The following is a 23,005-nucleotide window of genomic DNA, read 5'->3' on the forward strand; positions in this document are numbered from 1 at the left end:
CTTAATTAAACCGCGTCGCATGCGCGATAAGAGTCTATGTGGGGAAAAGCTTTCATGCCCCGCGGCCCAGAATATTGATGCGTCTAAAAAAAAATCCATCCAACAAACTACAATTCGCCATGGCCAAGAAAAACAAGAAGTCAGCCGAGCACAAGGAGCGTGTGGCAGCCAAGCAATCCAAGAAGACTGCTCAGAAGGAGAAGAAGTCGAAAGTGAAGGGCAAGGATGTCGACAGCGATGCTGAGGATGCCGACCTCGATGCCATCCTCGCTCAGTATGCTGAAGAGCAGGCTAAATTTTTGAAGGTCACTGAAGTGCCATCAGGGCCTCCAGCACCGAGATCTTCTGCTACTGTCCTTGCGTCTCCCTCCAACGGGAATGAAATTCTGCTTTTCGGTGGAGAATACTTTGATGGAACGCATGCGACATTCTTCAACAATCTCTTCGTGTACCAGATTAATCGAGGCGAGTGGAAGGAGGTGACTAGTCCCAATAGCCCTCTGCCTCGAAGTGGACATGCTTGGTGTCGTGGAGGTAACTCTGGAGGCGTGTACCTGTTCGGAGGTGAGTTTTTAGACATTGAACTTCCCTGTCCGGCGGACCTAACAGCAACTAGGAGAATTTTCGTCACCCAAGCAGGGTACTTTCTACCATTATAACGACTTTTGGCATTTGGACCCAGCTACCAGGGAATGGACTCGTCTCGAGACCAAGGGTAAAGGACCTCCTGCCAGAAGTGGCCACCGAATGACCTACTACAAGGTACGCGTGTACACAAAATATATATTCGCACGAGATAAGTCTAACAATAACATTAGAACTACATAATCCTCTTCGGTGGATTCCAAGATACTTCTCAGCAGACCAAGTATCTGCAGGACCTGTGGATTTACGATTGCTCAAAGTATACCTGGTTCAATCCCGCTTTGACCACGGCATCTCAAAAGCCCGATCCTCGATCGTCATTCTCCTTCCTGCCTCATGAGACTGGTGCCGTGATCTACGGTGGCTACTCACGAGTGAAAGCCGCCAGCGGTGCAGGCGGCAAGCAAGGCAAAGGTGGCCCCCAGAAAATGACCCTCAAACCCATGGTCCATCAAGACACTTGGTTCCTGAGAATTACACCCCCGGAAACGGAATCAGCAGCCGCTTCGACAGGACCTGCTATCCGCTGGGAGCGACGAAAGAAGCCCGCCAATACGCCTAACCCGCCGCGCGTGGGTACCACCATGGCTTACCACAAGGGTCGAGGCATTATGTTCGGTGGTGTCCACGATGTCGAACTGACTGAGGAGGGCATTGACAGTGAATTCTTCGACACGCTATTTGCTTGGACTACCGACCGAAACCGTTTCTTCCCATTGAGCCTCCGTCGCCCGCGTGCCGCGGGTAAGAAGCAACAAGCGAACCAAGCGAACAAGTCTCGTAACCGTGGCAGAGCGGACGAGGAAGAGCTGCTGCAAAACTTGAAGGCGCTGGAAGCGAAGCAAGGACTCCTAGATGACGATGACGATGATGATTTCATGCAATTGAGCACACCAAAGACCGAGGAAGAACCCGTTGAGCCCGCCAAGCCTGCAGTTGTTCGATTTGAAATGCCACACCGGCGATTCAACGCTCAGCTTGCGGTGCAAGATGACACTCTTTTCATTTATGGCGGTACATTCGAAAAGGGCGACCGAGAGTTCACATTCAATGATATGTACTCGATTGACCTGGTCAAGCTTGATGGCGTGAAAGAACTGTTCTATGTCGAGCCTGAGAACTGGAATCTCCTGGACGAGGAAGACAGTGACGAGGAGATGGATGATGAAGAGGATGAAGAGGACGAGGACATGGACGAGGAGGGTGCGGATGCCATGTCTCTGGATACTTCTTCCCCTGCACCCACAGAGACGACTGTTCCTTCTGTCACTCAAGGCATGGAACAACTCGAGGTTGAGGAGGAGTTAGATCAACCCGTTGATACTCGTCCCCAGCCTCGTCCCTTCGAGAGCTTAAGGGAGTTCTTCAGCCGAACTTCCGAAGACTGGCAGAATATCCTTCTCGAGGCTTTGAGGTGGAAGGGACAGGCCGAGGACAAGACAGTCAAGGAGCTGCGCAAGGGAGCATTTGATATGGCTGAAGAGAAATGGTGGGATAGTCGTGAAGAGATCATGGCCTTGGAGGATGAACAAGAAGCTGCGGGTATTGGAGAGGTTGTTAGCATGACCGACCGCACTGAAAATATGGGCGGAGCAGGTCGTCGTCGGTAAAGAGCTTGAGATATGCGGTCGTAAAAAAGGGTTTCTCGTTTTCTCAATTAGATCAGATTATTAGGTGCTAGTTAATTATGAGCATGCTAGTACGTATTTTTCGTTCCATTTCCCGTGGGTGAGTTGGCTAGCGCCGAGCAACCTCGGCCAAAACGCCAGTCACCAGTTCCAGATCTCTTTCCACATCAACCCTCCAATTTGAGATCGCAATTCGAGTGGCGGGAGCGCCGTCCCAGCTGGTTCCAGAAACGAACATCCGCGAAGTATCATTGATCCTCTTTGACAATTCCCGGTTCAATTCATCATCCTTGGCACGGAACAAAACGCTCATGAAGGTCTGGTCCAGAAGGTCTGATTTGGAAGATGTCTCCGGCAAGGCTGTATATTCCGGGTGATTATAGATCCAATCGTAAATGCCTCGGGCAAGCCGGATCTGGCGCTCCAACATATCTCTATATCCATCCTTTCCATAAGAGAGCAGAGATGCATAGACCGGCAAGGCCCTAAACCGGCGAGAGTTTTCCATTCCAATATTCAAAGGTGATGGAATCGCCGGTCCATCTGGGGGTCCTGCCGTAAGATAGGCAGCGTTTGCATTCTGGAAAACATTGACGGCTAGGTCTGCGTGTCGACAGAAGAAAAACCCGCAGTCATAGGGGACATTGAGGAGTTTGTGACCGTCTCCAGCAATCGAATCTACCAGTTCAAGCCCTTCACTTCCTTGCTTAACTGTTGCAAACTCTGGATCGTCGTTCAATACGCGAGCGAAAACCCCGAAGGCACCATCCGCATGAAGCCATGCCCCATACTTGTCACACAACTGGCGAATCTGCGACAGATGCTCCTTTGTAGTTGCAAAGCGGCCAGTGTTGACTTCTCCAGCGGAGACGGCCACAATGCTGACTTTGTCTGTTCTTACTAGTTCTTTCTCTAGCTGTTCGAGATCAAAGTGGAGCGGGTTGTCGGCACGGCAGACATTATGCACATTGGCACGACCAATGCCCAGCACGCCGGCCGCTTTCACGAGGGATGAATGAGGCAAAGTCGATAGCACCTGAACTCCAGAAAGCCCCAGCGCATGCAATACTTCGAACAAACCGAACTCTCCGACGCTGTTTAATTGAACACCCTTTTTCTCGGCGGCTTGTCGAAGAACATATTCCCGGCCACAAGCCAAGCCGAGAATGTTGCTTCCCGTTGCACCCGTGGTAAAAGTACCATTATTCCAGACGGAACGATCTAAGCAAAGGAGATCTGCAAGAAGACCTAGCGCACTGAACTCGACATCGGTGACGATGGAATGATTGGGGATGTGCACTTGGACGTTTTGGTCGTAGGCAGAAACGACATTATCGGCGAAGAGTGCCGCGGGCGTGACTCCACCCGTGACAAAGCCATAGTAGTTGGCACTGATACTGCCTCCATTGAATGCCGGGACAAGATCATCTAGAATGTGACGTTGAACAGCTTCGAGGTTGGCACCAGCGGCTAGCAGTGTAGTGGGAAGAGAAGCCCGCGCCCGAGCTAAGCTGTCTGCGCTTGGAAGAACACCGGATTCCCATTTTCCCTGGGCAACTTTCCACAGGTCTTGTAAGATCTTTTCCTGCATGGTTGATCAGATATCAGATCCAGGTCTATTTGGCCCTGATGACAGGGGTTAGATCTCTCTATAAAGTCCGGTCGGGATTTCCTCTGAGGTCTTCGGGATGAACACTCCGGTTGGACTATCCTGAAGCAGATGTTGTGGAGCACTGGAGTAGGTCTTGATCTTATCTGCCTAGAAGGATGTCCACTAGAAGCATTGATTGGTCAGATTGGAGGCTAAGCAAGTTGGAAATTGGAGCCGCGGGCTTATTTGAGTCGAGGCGAGGCTGGGGTGGGATAAGTGCAAGTTGGGGGAGTCTGGCAGCGTCGAGTGGAACGGCTCTTCTCTCAGCTTCTCCGCAGTCGATCCACTTAACTCTCCTCGCCCTTTTGGATCCCAACCACTTTTTGCGTGGAAGATACAGTGCCAGTCATGGCTGCCAAATTGATCGATCGGCGATTCCACAATGTCCCAGGTTGGTGTATCTTCGCTATCTGTACTGCTGAAAGATACGAACATCCCAAGACCAGACCGTTTGTTGACTGAATTCTAGGAAAGCTTCGTGTGGCCGAGCTGTTCTTTGATGTACCCCTGGACTACAGTAAGCCCAGCGATGGCACACTGAGGCTGTTTGCTCGAAGTGTCTCTCGGTTGAACAAGCCCGTCGAACCTACCAAAGAGGAGTCTAAACTGCCATGGCTTGTTTACCTTCAGGGGGACCGGGCTTTGGATGCGGTGCCCCGCAAAATTACGGCTTTGTTGAGCCAGCCCTCAGCAAAGGGTATCAGGTACGAGACCATGCCGTTTTAGAAGGATTCCATCATCTGCATCTATGGTGTGTTTTTACTAAAGCACGAGATAGGTTCTCTTCCTGGATCAGCGTGGCACTGGTCTTAGCTCTACCCTTACTGCGGGGACCCTTGCCCGTCAGGGGGACGCTATCAAGCAAGCCGAGTATCTCAAGAAGTTCCGCGCTGACAACATTGTCCGTGACTGTGAGGCGATCCGCAAGTTTTTGACTCTGGAGTACCCTGAAGATCAGCGCGCATGGAGCATTATCGGCCAAAGCTTCGGTGGTTTCTGTGCTGCTACCTATTTGTCCAAATTGTGTGTCCCCCTCGCTCTATATTTCCGTCGAACATACGCTATTGGACTATGCTGACTTGAGTTGTTCAACACCAGCCCCGAGGGCCTGAGAGAGGCTTTCATCTGCGGTGGATTGCCCCCTCTTGTTGATAACCCAGACCTCGTCTATGCACGAACCTATGGTGTGTTTTTTTACGACAGAAATAAATGAAACATTGATTGACTGACACACGAACAGAGAAGGTTCTGGAGAGAAACGAGGCATACTATGCTAAATTCCCAGAGGATGTCGAGCGTGTCCGGGAAATTATGCGGTACCTGGCGGCAAACAAGGTTGCCCTGCCCTCGGGCTGGCTCACTCCAGCTAGATTCCAGCAGCTTGGAATTGTCTTTGGCTTCCACGGTAAGTAACATTATATCGGTGAGTTTAAATGTGTAGTCTGACTATCGACCAGGTGGTCTTGATTCTCTGCATGGTATGTACTCACTCCATGGACACCTCAACAAGGAGGACTTGACTAACCTTAACCATAGAAATTGTTCTACGAGTCTGGAACGACCTAGAGATCTTTGGCTCTCTTACAGGTCCAACTCTTGCTCTCATCGATAGCAATGGCGGCATGGACAAGAACATCATCTACGCCATCCTGCACGAGGCAATTTATTGCCAAGGGTGAGCATGCCCCTTCCGACCCCCAATGAAGAGAGATTGCTAAACCTTTGACCACAGCAAACCCTCTCTTTGGGCGGCAGATAGACGACGAGGCGAACACCCTCAATTCGTGATTTCCGACTCACAGCCCCAGATCTACTTCACCGGCGAGATGGTAAGAGCCCCAACTGTCATCATATGGCCATAATAGAGCAACATCTAACTAATCTCACACACAGGTCTTCAAAGACATGTTCGAGTCATACACGGAGCTCCAGCAGATTCAAGAGGTAGCCGATATTCTCGCCAACACCAGTGATTGGCCAGCCTTGTATGATGAGGCCCAACTGGCTAAGAATGAGGTCCCTGTCTACGCTGCTACTTACATCGACGATATGTACGTCCACTTTGACCTGGCTTCTAGCACTGCCGCCAAGATCAAGGGTACGAAGCAGTTTATCACCAACACCATGTATCACGATGCTTTGCGCAGCAAGTCGAGCGAAGTGATGCGCCAACTCCTCAACCTTCGGGATGATTCGATTGATTGAAGAAAGAGGTGTTGGTTTTTAGGTGGTTTGGCTTCTCAGCGACATGTTTAGCTACCAGCGTATGCATCAAGTTCCTTTGCGGCAGACTTATTCAATAGAAGAGATCAAGGTAGCACCACCGAATTTAAACATACAGAATAACACACGAATTCTATGAGAGTTTTAGCATCGGGTATAATTGCAAGAAGCTAAAAAGGCTATATACAGTGCCATAGCAGCCAACTGCAGTCTGGGCTTAGACAGAGTCTAGTATTTGGAAGATTAAAAAACCTAAGAGTTCTGTTAGTCTCATGAACCAATTGAGTAAGTTAGAGAAACACGTACGGCACCACCGATGATGAACAGTCTTTCTTCCTCTTGCTGTACCCACTGAGCAATTTTACTCGCGCTCTGCACTAACGCGTTCCGGTTTGCGTTCGGCTCAGCGACACAGTATAGCTCGAAAGTCGGGGTCACCCATGCAAATGAGCTCGCGGATCGCGATACACAGTGGTGTACCTTGACGTGACTATTCTTGGCGTGGATACTGGAGTGGATGTTATTGTATATGGACATCAATCTGTATATAAGGGTTAGATAATCAAGTCAACTGTAAGTGGTGAGGATGAATACTGACCTTCGCCTGCGAGAGATTGAAGTAAACTCAGGAGAGTAGGACGACATTGTAAATTGGACATTCGCCCGTGACTTGTATAGGAAATGGTGAAGTACTGTTCCGGGAACAATGTCGGTGGTAGCTGGGCGACCCTGATCGATTGAAGCAGCGATCATCTTCAAACTTCCATTTTTCTCCATTTGCTATAATATGGACATGAGTCAGTGTCCACTCAACCAGGTGAGCTTCCCCGTGAGAGACTACTTACCTCAACCAGTAAGTCGCGCATTCCTTGCATCTCGAAGAAGCTTTCCTTATCCGGGCTAATGAGGACTATCGCGACTGATTCGTCCTTCAAAATGTCCTCATTGTCGTCCACATCGCCTCGGAGATTGAGGAAGCTGACATACATGTATAGGTAGCCGCTGCTGTTGAAGCCAGGTAGACAAACAGGGACCCAGCTTTCACCACCTCCTGCCTTGATGCCATCGGCCTCAAATATCATATTGAAGAGGAGTTGCAGATCACCTGGGTGGAGCGAATGTTTTTTCGGCCGTACGACACTCACAAGCCGCCCACCAGCGACTACCAGTCCGTAAAGTAAGTTACTGACTTTCGTTTTCAAAAGCGCATTATTGATTGACTGGCGATGTACTTTGCGTAGCTTGAGACACTCCAAGGTCGACAGCAAGGTAGATGGTGATCCGCGGGTGAAGCTGTCTGCTAATGAGGACAAAAGTGTTTCCGAGCCCTGCAATGGCCGCTTCAGATCGGTAGACGGCCGGACGGAGAATAAGTGAGTGAGGGATGGAAGTGTCAAAGTGGATAGAATTTGCATGTACAAAGCTTCTAGCTGGAGCCGAAGCTGATTATCACTCTCCATCATGCGGCTGATAGCGACAAGATGTAGCGGCCCTCGAGTCACAATGACAAACTTGGTATCCCCGGCTGTAAAGCTGCGAAGGTGATCGCCTGAATCTTCATAGAACGATATGATGGTCTGGACGACTCCGACATAGGTCGAGATCAATCCACCATCGCCGTGCCGAGTCCAAATTGGCTTGCCAGCAGCAGAAAGTATCATGTAATGTTTGTGCTTGCTCTTCCACCGCTGAAGAAGCAAATCTTCATTCCCGGCATCTTCATTTAGTTCACCAACCGGGTCAAATTCACTCATGAATTCATCGTCATTGACATCATCGGCAGGAAACTCGGGGAAATGAAGCAGGCTTGCTGCATCCGGGTGGCCTGCGGGCGCTGTCGCCACAAAGTCCTTGAACAGCGCTTCAACGTCGCCCGCATCGCTGTTTGGAATTGAGCTCCGAATGCTCGCGGAGTCGCCTGCCTCGCTACCTTTCGGACTCGCCAAGTGGCTAAGGCTGGCTCTTGCTTTTAGCCCTCTAGATAGGCCCCGAACTGCCAGGGTCGAATAGGCACTGCCCCCCGCTTCTGGAGTCTGTGTGCCAAACTCCGTTCGAGAAATGGCCGTTGTTGCCTCTGCCTGCAGATTCGCATTTCGTGATGCCGTCTCATCGTTCAATAAACTTAAGGTATTCGGTCGCGGAGGTAAAGGCGGCCGTGGCCCCTCTGGACTGGTGCTACGATCTCGAGACTGGGCAAGCGGAGGACTGGGAGCTGGTGAAGGCGTCACGTTCTCGTCGGTAGGCTCATCGCGATTGGCGCTTTGAGAGTCTGGTTGTGGTGTACTCATCCCCGCAATGGGCGTACGCCTCTAGACGTAATCGCTGGGGGCCCGGGGAATAGATCATAAGTTCCGCATCGTCAATATCGCATTAAACACCCGAGTCGCTGGGCGTGCTGGTCGGCGCGTGATTCTGCGGAGTGGAGAGACGCTGTGACGTCGAGCGGAGAGTCGGAGAAGCTCCCAAGGCGGACAAAACATCAATGTGGCCGCCTGCGTGGCCCTTTCGACCCTAGTCAAACGTCCAACCTTCCCCTTCCAGTAGGGTTGTTCTCGATGTCCTAAATATGACGGAGTGCGCCCTGCAACTTTTCAATCAGTTCATCGTCCGTCATTGGCACCATGAGCCTTGATCCAAGTGCTTTTCCGAGGTCGGACTCCCCCGCAAGCTCCGAAAGCTCCCTGACGCGCTCGCGGCTACAGGGAAAGGAAGGTCTGTATCTCCCACAAAGCTTCGCTCTTGGTGGAATTCTTGTCTCATGGTATTTTGGCAAATACAGGATCCCTTAAGAAAGATAAGAGCTATCGCCGTTATGCTTCGAGTGTTGAGCGAGCGTTGTCGCTGTTCGATAACGCCCTTCAAGAATGGGCCGACTATATCTCCTTTCTCAGTCGCCTGCTAAAGGTGAGCGCAAGCGGAAGATCGCAAGATGATATGTATCTAACCAGTTCTCAGGCGCTTCAAACCCACCCCCTGATCAACCTGTCGTCCCGCATAAGGTGCTGGTTTCGAAACGACTTGCGCAATGCTTGAACCCATCGTTACCTTCAGGCGTTCACCAGAAGGCGCTTGAGGTTTATACGTACATATTCGGGCTGATAAAGGTAATTTGACTCAGAAAGTGAGTTCAGGATACGTCTGCTGATATGTTTCGTTCGCATCTAGCTCGAGGGACTGTCGCATGATCTCCCACTGTACCTGCCTGGCCTTGCCCCAACCTTGACCTTCGCTTCGCTCACCGTCCGTCCGCTGTTCCTATCGCTAGTAGAAGGCTATATCGTTGATTTGGAACCATGGGCCATTCGTCCCGCCCTGAAAGCAATCCTTCTTGCCTTGCTCCCAGGGTTGGAAGAGGAGACAAGCGACGACTTTGAACCAACATTACGGATAATCAACAAACTTCGTGATGTTTCTGGACAACTTGAGACACAAAGAACGTCCGAGGCGGGTTCTTCAGGGCAATATTTCTGGCAATGCCTCTTTCTGGCATCAATCACCAATTCTAGCCGACGGCTCGGCGTGCTCGCATACCTGAACCGTTATCTCCCTAAGCTAGGCATTGCCGATCGCCGCCCAAGCACAGCGGATGGCATCGATATGAAGGACGTACCGGCCGAGATTTTGGCGGCTGCCGATTCCGTCATTCTACCAGAGCCGGGCCTCTTGATTCGTTGTTTTGCATCGGGTCTCTCTGATGAACAGCTTTTGGTGCAGAGGAATTTCCTTGATTTGTTGGTTACTCACTTGCCCTTAAGCTCTCCGATCTTACAGTCTCGAATCGCCGACAAGGATCTGCAAACACTGATCGTTGCTGCCGTGGGCGTGGTTGGGCGACGAGACATGAGCTTGAACCGCCGACTTTGGGCGTGGTTCTTGGGACCAGAGCCCACGAATGAGCGGCATTCTACAGACAACCGAAAATTCTCATCCGAAACTACTCGTTCGTCCTCCGTTGACGGCAAGGAACTTTCGCAGTCTCAATATTTCAGCCGCGTTGGTTTGCAGCCCTTGATCAACGGTCTACTCCATATGATTAAACAAGCTCCAACCGTCCCATCTGAAAGAACGAGGCCTTTTCGAATTGCGCTGTCCTTGATGGACCGTTGGGAGATTGGCGGCTATATTGTTCCAGCCGTTTTTCTTCCAATAATGAATAGCGTCCAATCGTTCGAGAAGCAGGCGCCAAGGAACCACTTTGAAGAGGTGTTCCGTAGTGCCAGTGCCTTCTTCGATGGCGTGGAAAGTAGTGTCATCTTTGCGGAGCTTTTTGGGATTGATCGACTTCCGTCTCTCAGATGTCGATAACAACAATGCTCAAGCCTTACACAACCTAGACCTTGCAAAATTCGTTCTCGAGAATTTCAATGTACGAGAGGAAGACATGGTTCAGATCCATGTTCCTCTCTTGACGGTGTCACTACTTGTCAAGATGAGTGAAGTCTCCTCTTTGACAGCGTCATCGTCAGGAACAGTTGCATCTAGGCAGGCAGTGTCAAAGTCATTGCACAAGGTGCTCATGTCATTAACACCTCTGCTCACCGAGCGGGCATTCTCAAAGAAGCCTGGCTCTGAGAAGTCTAGCGCCGCTGATGCGAAGGCCCGAAGCAGCGACCTCCTGCAAAAGGTTCACCGATTCTACGAGAGCAGCAAGCAAAGTCTTGAGCTGCCATCTCTGCCATTTGCTCCAAAGCAAATTGGCGAGATGATTATCAGGGAGGCTCATGAGTTATCTATCCAGGCCCTGGAGAGCGATGATACCACCTCCTCACTTCACGAGAAACTCAATATTCTTGTGACGTTGCTCCAGAAACTTCCCAGGTCGCGTGTCCTTCGAGACAGACGACTTTTTGAAGCAGTCTCGGAAAGGCTATCTAGAGAGTCTGAAGCCTCCACAACAGCATCTTTTGCAGTTATTTCAACCATTGCGTCTGCTTTGACCAACCTTTTCTTCATCCAAAGTCCTGGTTTCTACGTCGGCTACCCAGACGCATCAGATATCATCCCTAGCCTAGTGCAGAGGTTATGGCAGTATCTATCGCCATTAAGCCCCAAGTTCCACGTGGAGGCTGTACGATGTTTGTGGTCACTGCATTCAATTTCCTGGGTGGATCACCTTGTGGAGGCGTCCATTACCTCATTGATGGTCAACCCGTCTGAAGCAGGCTCGCACCACCTTGCATCAGAAGAGCAAGCCGAGAAGTTTTTCGTCTTGTGGAATCACAGTCATCATGGCGGACATGATCAGCCCCCAAAGCAAGTTCTGGATGTCGGGGGAACCTCATTCTCCTATCAGTGCTCGATGCTCGAGCGTCCGTTGTTTATTGTATTAGATCTTTTGTCACAAGAGCCTGGTGACGTTTCTCAAAGCGTTCAACAGTGGCTTCAGGACCTGCCATCGATCCACAGGTAAGTGATTCCGTGGCAAGATCAATAGGACCTAGAGACTAACCCTAGAGACTAACATGATTGCAGAGTTTTCCATGTTGTTGTTTCCAAGCTCGAAGAGATTTTCGAGCGCGACATCCCTGGTGCGAGCATTAAGCAAGCGGTCTCTACAGACGATTACAAAGAATGCAGTTACTTACTGCGCACGGCATCCAATATTATCTCTACCCTTTCCCACCCCGGGTGGATTACACTCCTCACACATACCTTAGGCCAACTGGAAAAACGGCCAAATGGACCAGCCGTCGATGACAATGCAAACTCGAAAAGCCTCCACGCCACCCTATTTGAGGCTTCCTTGCGAATTATCAGCGATCAAGCTCCAGGCACCACACAGGTCACCCCGGAAGGAGAAAAGCTGCAGAAAGCTGCACTGTATCTCATGCGGCAGCTTCTTTTGGGCCCTGGTGCGGAGGACCTGGTCGAATCTGGGATTGATGATTTCCTGGTCGATCGTCTCCTAGTTGCCGCGAACGATGGAGGTAGCATTGCTGTTCAGGGTGCACTCATCGATGCGCTTCTGGCGGCTCTCAAAGTACGCTTCGCGCAGGCCTACCTTCCGCCACCACCTCCACGGCCGAAGCACCAGCGAGCGGCCTCTCGTGAACGTCTAACAAGCCCTTCTATCTTGTCGTTTACGAGCGAGAAGGCAGAAAGAGCACCGTCGATGCCCCAACTACCGCTTCCGCCTGAGCGTCTCCTGGATTGTCTCCTGAAGGGAATCAGCTCCGCAAAGTCTCGAGAGATTGTGGATAAATGGATCGGCCTGCTTTGCGAAGTGCTTCCACTCTACTCACATTCAATCTTTCAGATCCTTCTCATGCTTGTTGAATGCTTCTGCAGGGAGATCAAAGCCTCATTTGGGAGACTTCAGCTTGCATTCCAACAAACACAAGACTGGCCACAGGATCGTTCTGAGCATGTGACCATCGCTCTTCTTACGGGCCTTGAAACGTGTATCGCAAATGCCCACGAGCGTCTTCTTGTGGAAGAGTCAAATGTCCCAGCCGCAAAGAGTCCCGACCAACCTCAGGGCTTCTTTGGTAACATGGTGTCGGGTGTCTTCAACTCAGATGGCAGTCAAGGCCGAACCAATACCGCCAATGACCGGTTAACCGTTCTCCTCTGCTTCCAGGACGCCGTTCGTCTTTGCTTCTCTATTTGGGCTTGGGGAGCTGGTGATAATAGCGAGACTCCCCCTGACTCCGAATCAATGGCGTCTTTCCAATACACATCACTGCGCATGCGAAACAGGTCACGGAGGATTCTCGAGCATTTCTTCGGCGCCGAGGCGCTAGAGTGCTTGGAGACATTGGTAGAAATGTGGGCCAAGTCAGACATAGACACTGCGTCACTCATCTTTAACCTTCTGCATACCCTTGATGGGTCAAGCCCGAAGATCACAATCCCGGCTGTCTTCAATGCGATCTACACCCGCACGAACCCGGCAGCTTTGGATCAAAATCGCAAGTCGTCATTGACCTCCAGCTTGTCCGAATCCGAGCTTGCGAGTTTCCTGGTCGCCTATGCACGCTCTCTGGATGACGATGTTCTCGATGAGATTTGGACTGATTGTACAACATTCCTACGCGACGTGCTAAGCAATCCATTCCCTCATCGCCAAATTCTCCCACGGTTGATTGAATTCGCGGCCATCTTGGGAACAAAACTGGAAAACACAACATTCGGTGAAGATCGGCGCATGCGCAAGGAACTCGGGGTAAGTCGTACTTCCCTTGACCTGGTAATAACGATTGATACCTGACTGACTTTTTCATTCGGTAGGACGTGGTTTTGCGGCTGCTTACCGCTGTTTTCACGAGCAAACCCCTTGGACTTCACCAAGAATCTGGACTCATGGCGAGATCGTCTCTGGATTATGATCGAACTGCTGTGTCTCATACTGGCCCCGATGATATGTTGAGTATTTTGGCTGTATCCATGCCATCCTTTCTCACAACATTAGGCGATTCCGATCGTATCAACACTGCCATCAGTGCTGTTTCCACTAATGTGGTAGGCCCACTGATTCGCTCCCGATTGTTCCCCAATAACCTCAACCGCAACGTGATGGTGATTCTACAGCAAATGGCTAAAGTTTCCGCCGCTGCGAAGATCTGGAAGAAAGATATCTCCGATGCCTTCAACGACACGCGCTTCTTTGGGCTTCACTTGGATTTGATAAAGAGCTGCTGGATGGAACTTTTGCGGCAATGGACTCTTGTCGACAAAGATCGTCTGGCGGAAGTTTTGAGTCGTCTGCCACCACCCAGCGCGGCAGGAATTATGTTTGGTGTGGGAGCATCTGCTGCACGATTGGAGGCTGATCGCAAGGCGCAGTTGAACCTTCGTCGCATTTCCTTGTTGATTCTCTCGGCAAATGACGACTACTTTGTGGCAGAGCTACCAAGCTTGCTTCAAAAGCTCGAAGATCTCCTAGCTGCGACCAGCGCCTCGTCACCGTCATCGGCGACCCGGGCAGAGATCTTCATGGTCCTTCGTGCGGTGGCTCTCAAGACGTCTGCGACGGCGATCGCACCATTCTGGCCACTGATCAACGCCGAGTTGCAAGAAGCTGTTGCAGCAGTGCCCCGGAACTCCCAGTCGGAACTCTACAACTCTTACTCGCTGCTTCAGGCATGCAAGCTTCTTGATGTTCTCTTGGTGATTGCTCCAGATGACTTCCAGCTCATGGAGTGGCTCTTTGTGACCGACACGATCGACGCTGTATACCCTCCCAACCGCTGGGAACCAGTCGCTCTAGCTGATGAGGTATCGCAAAGCTTCGGACCTCGCGGTGTATTCTCACCGACCGTTCCTGGGGATTCCCCAGAGCCTGCGGCACGGGCTGGCTTCAAGCGACCCTGGCTCATCTCGGACCAGATTCGGGAAACGGCAAAGGATGAGATTGTCGAGCGAGTCTTGCGGCCCTTCTTTGACCGGTTGAGTATCTATGTGTTCGAAAGTACCTACGGAATGGAGAGCGTTGAATTCGGGGTGTGTCGGGATGATCTGTTGGCAGACCTGTTCAACGAGAGCACGATGGCGAACTGAGATTCAGCGGGGTTTTTGTATAGTTTGATGTAGATCAAAGCGCTTGTTTATTATGCATTCATTTTGCTTGACACTGAATTCTTCGACAGTACAGCCTGTTTATACCTAGATGGGTAAAGCCAGTGGTGCTCTTAGTATTTGATTGCCAGTTGTATAGTGGCATCTCCGCATCGGTAGCCTTAAAACTAGAGTTGTGAAGTATTCTAGTAATTTGCAGTCTACCTAGATCTCAAATATCATTCAAAGCATGCATGATTTGGTTGTTTGGCTGCTAGTCCATCCATCATTGTTCCTCTACTCCATCTCCTCTCGTATATAAACTCCCGCTCCCGCCGCCACCTCCGCCCAATTTCCCGCCTGTTAACGTCACCTTCACTCCAACTGCTTCGATCGCCACCATCCACTTCACAACGTAAGCTCTATCCATGCCCTGATTTAAGGTTCCTGTCTATATCAAAATCTAAATATCAAGTCAGGATGACTATGCGCACAAAGATTTTCCTCCCCCTTCGTGGACGCGCCGTCGCCCGATCTTTCTCCGTCTCCCGTCCCCGCTGGGAGGCTGCGCCGTTGCCAGCGCGTAAGCCTGTGGGAGCTTTCCGAGGAGGGTATGTATAATCTTTGATTTTTGTTTTGATATATGCTATGATACTTGATGTGTATCGTGCTATGATCTTTTCTGACGATAAGCAGACTCTTCGGTTTCCTGACCGGCGCTGTTGTTGCCGGCGCGTCCGTGTACTACTATGTGCTTGGAGACTACCGCATCTCCAACGAGATGCTGAATGATGATATTACCGTAGGTTTCAAGTCTCTCTTTTTATGGCTAAATACCTCGTTGGCAGTGGCTAATTGCGCGACCTTTGTCCTCTCCGGCATTCCCGGAAGGATGGTTGTTGCTTATACAGGCTCTTCAACATGCCACCATCAAGCTCCAGTCATATATTACGGAGCTCGAGTCCCGGATGGATCAGCTGAAGAAGAAATAGGATCTTTTTTTCACATTCGTTTTTGATCTGCTTCTGCTCTACTTGGTGATTCCATGGTGTTGAGGCGTTCATCATTGCATTAATTCGACTGCAAATTAGGCTTTTATTCATTTATTCACGTCTGTGTCTGTTCTAATTAAACGGATCATTGCAAGAAATGCATTTGCCTTGCCATAAGTCTCATTTACATTGTTGTACTCTGCTCATGCAGCTAAATGCGCATCTTGATATCAGCTTCCCCATGTTTTGAAGCTTGACCATCAAGCTCCGAGCACAGTGCAAACAAGCCAAACACCACCTTATCGCTGGCCATCCAAATCATCTTCTCCCGACTCGCCCTCGCTTTCCCCCGACTAGTCACACCCTACCCAAACCTCGATATTCCCAAAAACCATGTTCCGCGTGGAACTCCTCGCAAATTCCTCATCCCACGCGACCCCCGGCTACACCTATGTCGCCGACCGGGGCTTCGACCCCGCCAAAGCCGCCATGGCCCCGGCCCTCGGCCGCAAACGCGGAATTCACAACGCCGGCAAAGGCGGCGACATCTCCTCACGACGCGCAAACGCTATCATCCGCCACCTGGCCGAATTAGATCGCGAGAACCAGCGCGACGTGCAAATCCCCGTCCCCGCGCGGCCGGCGAAGGAAGCCGGCGCACGCGTCTCACGAACAAAAACTACCTCGAACGTGCGCCGTATTTTGGTCTCGCAGAAGACGTTTCGGAACCACCTTGATGATGAGGAGGCTGCTATTGCTGCGGGTGGTGGTGGGTTGAGTATACCGGTTGGTGCGGCGGCGGTTGCGCCTGTGATTCCGTCGAGGGTGAAGGTGGTGGCTGCTGCTGCTGCGTCACGAAGGAGTTCGACGCCAGCTTCGACCGCTGCTGCGAGGAAGAAACGTCCTTCGGCTGTAGCTGCGACAACTGCTACGCCTGCGCCGTCACAACCCGAGACTACCGATGCTGAAGTTGAAGATGATACCGCCGAACCGAAACACAAGCTCATTAAGACGGAACATGATAATGACCCTCTGCTGCGATCATATGCTCCGACTATGCCGTCAGAGCGGATTATGGATCGTCTTTTGGCGGAGCCGGCTTTGTCGTATAATGCTTCGCGTGCTGGACCACCCATCTCGACACAATTACCTCGCGCGTTTTGCTGTATGTGTGGATATTGGGGCAAGATTCGGTGTAAGAGTTGTCATTTGCGGACTTGTGGGTTGGACTGCTACAAGGTCCATGAAGATTCGAGGTGTGGTGCCTTCTTCTAATCCGAGGACGGAGGGACTTGTTTGTATACTATGGAGAAGAGAGGGCATTCTCATTCCTTTCATTTCCTTCTAATTTCACGACTTGATGATTCTTATGTCAGAAAGCAACTGTACTATAGCCAATGTACTCTTAATCATTATCGATTTTTATTTCTCGCTATAAAGTAACAAAGATGTAAGAAATATTTCTACCGTTCAACACTTCAGGTTGATACCTGCCCGCAGCTCATCCTCGCGAATCTCAAACATGACCTGTACTCCAACGAACAGCACCACACAGCATGAGATCATATATGCGACACCCGAGTACGAGCCCGTCAGGCTATTAAGCAAGTTCTGCAAGCCATCCAGTCCAAGTGCAAAGCCGACCAGATTGGCAATCATCATCATGAGTACATTGCCCACCGATCCAATGCCACTCAGGACTCGGTACGCGGTGGGCCGCGAGCGCCAGCGACTAGCTGGGAACAGCATACCGCCGACGACTTCGGGCAAAACGAAGAGCGTGATGAGCCAGCTCCACATCAACAGACGCAGGTTGATATCATGCCACAACGCAACGAAAGTAAACACCAAGAGGAAGTTGCGGATCTGTAGGAACTTGGCCATCAAGCCTGACTGGGACGGCGATGAAGATGGTTTGGATCCAGCGGGACGCCGTCCACCACCACCTCCACCGAGGGGCACGTAGATATATCGGACGATCCAGCGGTTGTAAGAGCGGTGCCATCCACGCCAGAAGGCAAAGGCAGAATAGTTGTTGGACATGCAGCGTACCATGTTCTCCGGCGGATCAATTCCGTCGAGGAGGGCCCACAGACGGAAGAAGCGCCAGGGAATGAGCAGCTTCAGCCAGATGATGTGGAGGTTGAAAAAGGCTAGCATGCTGAGTTGGCCTGGTGTGAACAGGGACCAATCGGGTGAGGCCTTGGAAATGGCTACGGCGTAGATGTAGTGGAGGATAAGCTCCATGCAGAGCAAGGTGAGGAGGAAACGGATTCCATAGAGAATGGTTCGAGTACTTGTCACTGAGGGTGCTTTGTAGCGTTGTTGTGACACGTAATCGTTGAAAGTCATAATGGGGCCAGCCAGGTACAGAGGCGAGTAGAGTACGTAGGCGATATAGTTGCGTATGCTGAACGCAGAGGGCTCGGCTGGGATTTTGACACGGTCTCGGTCAGACAGGTTCGCGGGGTCGAGCTGTTTCTTCTTGTGGAACTCAGTCAGGCATGTTCAGTTGATGCAAATGTATATCAATTCGAAGAGAGCAACTCACTTCGATCGCACTTCCTGCGGGGTATTCCAAGCTCCAATAGTGGTCCATATTGAAACTAATCAAGCGCAAGACAGTAACCTTGAAGAGGACCTCCCATCGAGGCATAATGCCTCCGAAGCTATCGAGTGCTTTCGCCCATTCAACAAGCAATGTGTGTTTCTCTCCAGGCGAGCCTGATCCTGGAGACAATATGGTTGCGATCGCTTCTAGTTGGTACCCTCCGCATAGTTCGTTGGCGAACAAGGTGGAGATATTGAAGATCCATGTAGCCGCCGGGACGTACGACCGCGGAAGACTCTTGCCAATTTTGTAGTTGATAAACAGAATCAGTAATACTTTGATGGCTGAGACGCCGTGAAGCGCGGTAACGAAGATCAATCCAAATCCGAAATCAAAGCGCATTCGTCGCTCCAGCTGCGCATCACCGGCCGCCGAGGGGTGGGCGGGCTTGGATTCAGGGCTTGAACGACTCGTAAAAGACTGATAGACTTGACGGGCAATCGGATGGGCAACAAGGAGTAACAATAGATAAGGGATGTTGTCGCGGAAGCTCGCATATTGGGCATCAGAGTTGTCCTATTGTCATTGAAGCAGCGGGTGTGAGCTATGCCTGCCTCGAGGATTATAGGTAATTTGAACTCGAAACTCACCACCAGACGGCCAGGGATCCATCCTGGTGACAGAAGATGGGAGTATGTAGGATAGATCGGGTGGGTGTCTATTCAATTTGGAGATCTGCAATTAGCATCTGTCACGCTGTCCTCCCGCAATGCCCACACATCAACCATTCACTCACCCTTCGAGGCATCCACAACAGTCTTGAACATCAACGGAACGAGTGTAATGAAAAAAAGGTAATAGACGAAGAACTCCGGCGTGCGCCAGAGGGGAGCAGGTGCATTCTGGGCAATGGCATTGGCGCGAGCATCTTTCGCGGAGGGAGGTCGCGAGTCAGCGGCAGCGTTGGCCGGAGTGGTGGCGGTGGACGTAAAACGAGTGTCGAGGGTATCGAGCGAGTAAAGGCGTCGGAGCCAGGAAAGAAGGGCAGGCATTTTATAGCAGGAGCATGGCGCACGCGATGGCCGATCGAAGTGGAGGGACTTGGAGGGATTGAGAGTACGTATGGAGTGGGTGTTTACTTAGGAGTGGCTGTGGTCTCAGGGGGGCCGAGGCACTGCCAACTGGCCACTGGATCATCTGTCCGGGAGCCAATCACAGTCGGAGAATGTCACCTCGATCTATAACTACCTCGATGCATTTGCTAAGCCTGAGTGTATACAATCAGTACAAGTTAAAAGACAAGACTATTAAGAGCATTTCTAACCGTCTGCTAATTGGAAACTATTTTCCCGTGGCGAAATTATGACTACTTTAGCATTTGCCTCGAAGTCCGTATCATTTCTTCTTTCATTGATCACAATATAACTTGACTAATTTAGAGAAACTTCAATTTCTGTGAGAGAAAAACATAGATAAGAAAGAATTGGCGCAGGGCATAGACCATCTCACAAGTGACATTGTCAAATGATCAAATATTTTGACGTCGTCAATGACTCTCATACTTCATATCCCACTCAAACTTTAGAAGTAACGGGCGTGAGGGAAGCTTGGGATCCACGACCAAGAGAAGCCAGCGTAGTCTTGCGTACGAGTCGGAGATTGAATACCAGAAGGAGCAGTGCAGTCAGACCAGCGAAAACACCCAAGGTGACCATGGCACCAATGACACCAGCAACAGCAAGACTCATTCCGTTGGAGGACGAGTCGGAGGAAGAAGTGCTTGCGGTGGAGCTAGAGCCGGAGCTGGAACTGCAAATACCGGTAGAATTTCCACAAGCCTGGCACCATTGCGACTGGGAGGTGATTGCGAACTTCTTGGTCGAGTCGACAAACTGGGTCCATGGGATCTCTGTCGCGGACTGTCCGAAGAGAGGGTAGGCTTGCAATTCAGTCGTTCCCTCGATGCTTGTTCCGTTGTGGAACAAGAATCGGACGTTAATTTCTGACACTGCGGGAATTCCCGTGCCAGGTGCGTTTGTGACGAGCTCCCAAGTCATCGACGAACCATACACAGGCATACCAGTGAAGTCGACATTGTCTGTAAGCCCGGCGAGACCGAAGTAAGCAAGGAATGTTGCATATGCGCCAAATTGAATGTTCAGCTTGGACTTGCCCCCAGAGGTGATAGTCTGATTCAGGGCCGACAGAACTTCACCGGCCAGCGTCATGCCCGCCACTGAGCGAATTGGCTCTGAGCTGTTATAAGCGAGGTTGAACTGCTGATTGTTGGCCAGGACCAAGAGCTCGTGCATCACTTCATCGGAGGGGATATTGGCAGAGGCATTGTGGATCGATGCAACATTCAGCAAGTCCCAGATGGTGAATGCATTCTTGAAACTGAGACCACTCGACGAGACGGTACCGTTGAGATTGGATGCAACAGACTCATAAAGGCTGCTTGTGCTGGCGAGCAACTCCTTGTACGAGCTCGAGTAGTAATAGTCGTTGCTGCTCACCTCTGCATTGCTACAATCGGAGGTGCTTTGGAGCCATGTGTTATCCTCGCTGTCAGTGCCAGACTTGACATCTGACAGGGGGATGAGCTGGTAGCCGCTCAAAGGAGAGTAGATGGTGGATCCATTGCGAAGAGTTTCATTTGCAGCCGAACCAATGGGTGGGTAGAGGCCCTGGAGGAAGGCTTGACCGGAGATCTGGATGACAGTGTCCTGGGGTGCGCTGGCACTGATCTGGGCCAAGTTGACCTCGCTGGAACTAATGCCATCGATATGATTCTGCGAGCTGGCTGAGATGTATCGATTATGGAAGAAATTGCCGGTCATGTATTCTTGATTATAACCAAGATCCGTCAACTTGGCAGGTGGAAGACTCTTGGGTGTGCGGTCTCCATGGCGCTGGAAGATATAAGCACCCAAAACTCTTTCTGCACTGGCAAGGTCTGCCAGAGGCAGCGAGGCAATTGCCAGTAGGGTAGTGATGATAGCCATTGTATCTCAATTGGTTCAAGATAAACAAATGCACCAATTTGAATTCACAGATCCAAATTCAATTCTAGGAAACAGCAGGTCGTCTTGTCCTATTTATCCGAATATGGTGCGGGGTAGACGGAGGACTGCACCGCACGTAGTAGTAGTATGACTATTGTCGGCGTAAGAGAGGAAGTTTAGCTCCATGTTGGATGGCCACGGCGCATTTTTACTTTGGCTTTCCGACGGTCCTGGCGCACTTGATGCAGCTTGCGATTCGCTCAATCCTCCTGCCTACGAGGTATCATACTACACTACTGGTCCCAGAGATCGGTATAAAAGACCCTACTGGATGAAAGGCTCATCGGATAGCGCGGTTTATTATCAATCTCTTATCGGGGCGGCATAGGCTATCTCTAGTCTCGATTCAATTGTTCCCTTGGGTCGTCTGGGAAAAGCTTAAGAGGGCTGGAAACTGGAGTGCCCCGCCTTCGCTCAGACCTGCTGTATCAGGCCTCTCACGGAAAAGCAATACGGCTTTTCCCTCCCTAGCTGCATGATACTAAATCTCCTAGGTAATATGATTGAGTCACGGTTAGTAGGATCAGCAGTTGGAAAGGTCAGTTCCCCGCGGAAACCCCTCAATTGAAGTCTCCGACATGCGGACAGGACAGTACCTCCTACATCTGTCGTTCGGACCTTAACTTAGATATTTTAAACAATCATGTTTCAGTGGCTTCATGCTGTGGCGTCTCTCACTATCTGTAGATTTCTCACGGGTATAAATCGGTCGTAGACTAGATCGGAGACGCTCCATGGTTTGGGCATTCAACTCATGAGTGCTTGTGTGGGTCGCAGGGCTTCGTATCAGCTTCGACAACAGGCAGGTTTCCAGAATGTGATTGACGAATCCTGTCCTTCCAACAACAACCTACCTACCAAACCTGTATCTTGGCTTCTCATAATTTTGTACAGGGTACTTTGCGCGCGACTCTAGGTTTGTTGTCAATCTTAGCTGCCATTACTCAACTGTAATCAGTTAATCAGTGGAAGCATCATGTATCTTGCTTTATGTTTGCTCTATTGTTGTCTTGTCTAATACCATTTGTTAGTATTAAATACAAGTCTATTGCTCGACTGACACGATATTTGTCTTGACGTCAGCAAAATTAAGCCGATAACACCGACAAACGTACATTGGAGTGATCGAAAGAGGTATTACTATGACTCCACTTGGACCAACTTGATTTCGGAGACCGACCGGGGGGAAATCTCAAGATCACTATCGTTGTCGTTGACCCCTCCCCGTGGCAACTTGGCAAACAAGAAGATGAGCTCGATTGCATCAAGTTGCTCCTATGCCTACTTTGGGAAACACTATTCATCCAATGGGAAGCAAGAGATTTTGACGGGTTGTCTGCCACCTCAAATAATGGACCCTAATGATCCCTGCATTCCAGAAGGGTCCAACTCTGATGCACGGACACCCGAGCCGACAGAAACGGGATCGCAGTTGAGCATATCAACCAATAGGAGTGAGGATTGACGGAATTGACATTCCTTTGACATCCCTTGATAAGCTTCATTGAACTTCAAGAGTACTGTTTTTGGAATGATTCTCGACTGTCATATCGAACGTGGGGAGACGGATCTACCGGAGCAAGGATGACCTGTCATACAATTGTCCGACCGTATATTTTTAAGTTGAGAGAGCTACTCGACAGGTGATTCCATGCACCACTTCTTCATTCAACAACAAGATAAAGTTAGGATCTACGATGTACCAGATTCTAAATGGCGTCGACAATCGCTTGAAAACAGGTTCCATATCAATG

At 50.5% G+C, this 23,005-nt stretch overlaps 9 protein-coding genes across 9 annotated transcripts; 5 read left to right on the forward strand and 4 right to left on the reverse strand.

The window, feature by feature from the left end:
• Nucleotides 1-119: 119 nt before the first annotated feature.
• Nucleotides 120-2,255, forward strand: N7473_002879 (putative Kelch repeats protein; the record flags this gene model as incomplete). The annotated part of the gene is made up of 3 exons (XM_057148819.1): nucleotides 120-564; nucleotides 617-762; nucleotides 819-2,255. 3 exons carry the CDS (start codon nucleotides 120-122, stop codon nucleotides 2,253-2,255), a joined length of 2,028 nt encoding a protein of 675 aa, XP_057012473.1.
• Nucleotides 2,256-2,382: 127 nt separating this feature from the next.
• N7473_002880 (pyridoxal phosphate-dependent decarboxylase family protein) lies at nucleotides 2,383-3,864 on the reverse strand (the record flags this gene model as incomplete). Its single annotated transcript, XM_057148820.1, has 1 exon — nucleotides 2,383-3,864. One exon carries the CDS (start codon nucleotides 3,862-3,864, stop codon nucleotides 2,383-2,385), a length of 1,482 nt encoding a protein of 493 aa, XP_057012474.1.
• Nucleotides 3,865-4,272: 408 nt separating this feature from the next.
• N7473_002881 (proline iminopeptidase) lies at nucleotides 4,273-6,129 on the forward strand (the record flags this gene model as incomplete). Its single annotated transcript, XM_057148821.1, has 10 exons — nucleotides 4,273-4,315; nucleotides 4,394-4,441; nucleotides 4,555-4,628; nucleotides 4,703-4,947; nucleotides 5,023-5,108; nucleotides 5,165-5,329; nucleotides 5,382-5,402; nucleotides 5,461-5,599; nucleotides 5,657-5,753; nucleotides 5,818-6,129. The coding sequence occupies 10 exons, from the start codon at nucleotides 4,273-4,275 to the stop codon at nucleotides 6,127-6,129; spliced, it is 1,230 nt and encodes a 409-aa protein (XP_057012475.1).
• Nucleotides 6,130-6,390: 261 nt separating this feature from the next.
• N7473_002882 (guanine nucleotide exchange factor MON1) lies at nucleotides 6,391-8,435 on the reverse strand (the record flags this gene model as incomplete). The annotated part of the gene is made up of 4 exons (XM_057148822.1): nucleotides 6,391-6,399; nucleotides 6,454-6,688; nucleotides 6,746-6,927; nucleotides 6,993-8,435. 4 exons carry the CDS (start codon nucleotides 8,433-8,435, stop codon nucleotides 6,391-6,393), a joined length of 1,869 nt encoding a protein of 622 aa, XP_057012476.1.
• A 576-nt stretch (nucleotides 8,436-9,011) lies between these two features.
• Nucleotides 9,012-14,646, forward strand: N7473_002883 (dopey family protein; the record flags this gene model as incomplete). Its single annotated transcript, XM_057148823.1, has 6 exons — nucleotides 9,012-9,051; nucleotides 9,103-9,251; nucleotides 9,313-10,390; nucleotides 10,443-11,553; nucleotides 11,620-13,312; nucleotides 13,378-14,646. The coding sequence occupies 6 exons, from the start codon at nucleotides 9,012-9,014 to the stop codon at nucleotides 14,644-14,646; spliced, it is 5,340 nt and encodes a 1,779-aa protein (XP_057012477.1).
• A 364-nt stretch (nucleotides 14,647-15,010) lies between these two features.
• Nucleotides 15,011-15,812, forward strand: N7473_002884 (uncharacterized protein). Its single transcript, XM_057148824.1, has 4 exons — nucleotides 15,011-15,058; nucleotides 15,123-15,254; nucleotides 15,340-15,445; nucleotides 15,555-15,812. Exons 2-4 carry the CDS (start codon nucleotides 15,124-15,126, stop codon nucleotides 15,633-15,635), a joined length of 318 nt encoding a protein of 105 aa, XP_057012478.1. The 5' UTR covers nucleotides 15,011-15,058; nucleotide 15,123; the 3' UTR covers nucleotides 15,636-15,812.
• Nucleotides 15,813-16,028: 216 nt separating this feature from the next.
• On the forward strand, nucleotides 16,029-16,910 carry N7473_002885 (putative HIT finger domain protein; the record flags this gene model as incomplete). Its single annotated transcript, XM_057148825.1, has 1 exon — nucleotides 16,029-16,910. The coding sequence occupies one exon, from the start codon at nucleotides 16,029-16,031 to the stop codon at nucleotides 16,908-16,910; it is 882 nt and encodes a 293-aa protein (XP_057012479.1).
• A 195-nt stretch (nucleotides 16,911-17,105) lies between these two features.
• Nucleotides 17,106-19,238, reverse strand: N7473_002886 (putative glycerol:H+ symporter (Gup1); the record flags this gene model as incomplete). The annotated part of the gene is made up of 4 exons (XM_057148826.1): nucleotides 17,106-18,116; nucleotides 18,187-18,762; nucleotides 18,837-18,904; nucleotides 18,983-19,238. 4 exons carry the CDS (start codon nucleotides 19,236-19,238, stop codon nucleotides 17,106-17,108), a joined length of 1,911 nt encoding a protein of 636 aa, XP_057012480.1.
• A 522-nt stretch (nucleotides 19,239-19,760) lies between these two features.
• N7473_002887 (uncharacterized protein) lies at nucleotides 19,761-21,191 on the reverse strand (the record flags this gene model as incomplete). The annotated part of the gene is made up of 1 exon (XM_057148827.1): nucleotides 19,761-21,191. The coding sequence occupies one exon, from the start codon at nucleotides 21,189-21,191 to the stop codon at nucleotides 19,761-19,763; it is 1,431 nt and encodes a 476-aa protein (XP_057012481.1).
• Between the last annotated feature and the right edge of the window lie 1,814 nt (nucleotides 21,192-23,005).

Source organism: Penicillium subrubescens, assembly GCF_028828155.1.
Source record: "Penicillium subrubescens strain IBT 31985 chromosome Unknown utg000002l_segment0_segment0, whole genome shotgun sequence".
Classification (NCBI taxonomy): Eukaryota; Fungi; Ascomycota; class Eurotiomycetes; order Eurotiales; family Aspergillaceae; genus Penicillium; species Penicillium subrubescens.

Excerpts from the sequence above, each read along its gene's own strand:
- N7473_002884 (XM_057148824.1), top strand. The coding sequence starts at position 15,124 with ATGACTATGCGCACAAAGATTTTCCTCCCCCTTCGTGGACGCGCCGTC. Across the intron at positions 15,255-15,339 it reads GTGGGAGCTTTCCGAGGAGG|ACTCTTCGGTTTCCTGACCG; the intron begins GTATGTATAATC and ends GACGATAAGCAG. Across the intron at positions 15,446-15,554 it reads TGCTGAATGATGATATTACC|GCTCTTCAACATGCCACCAT; the intron begins GTAGGTTTCAAG and ends TTGCTTATACAG.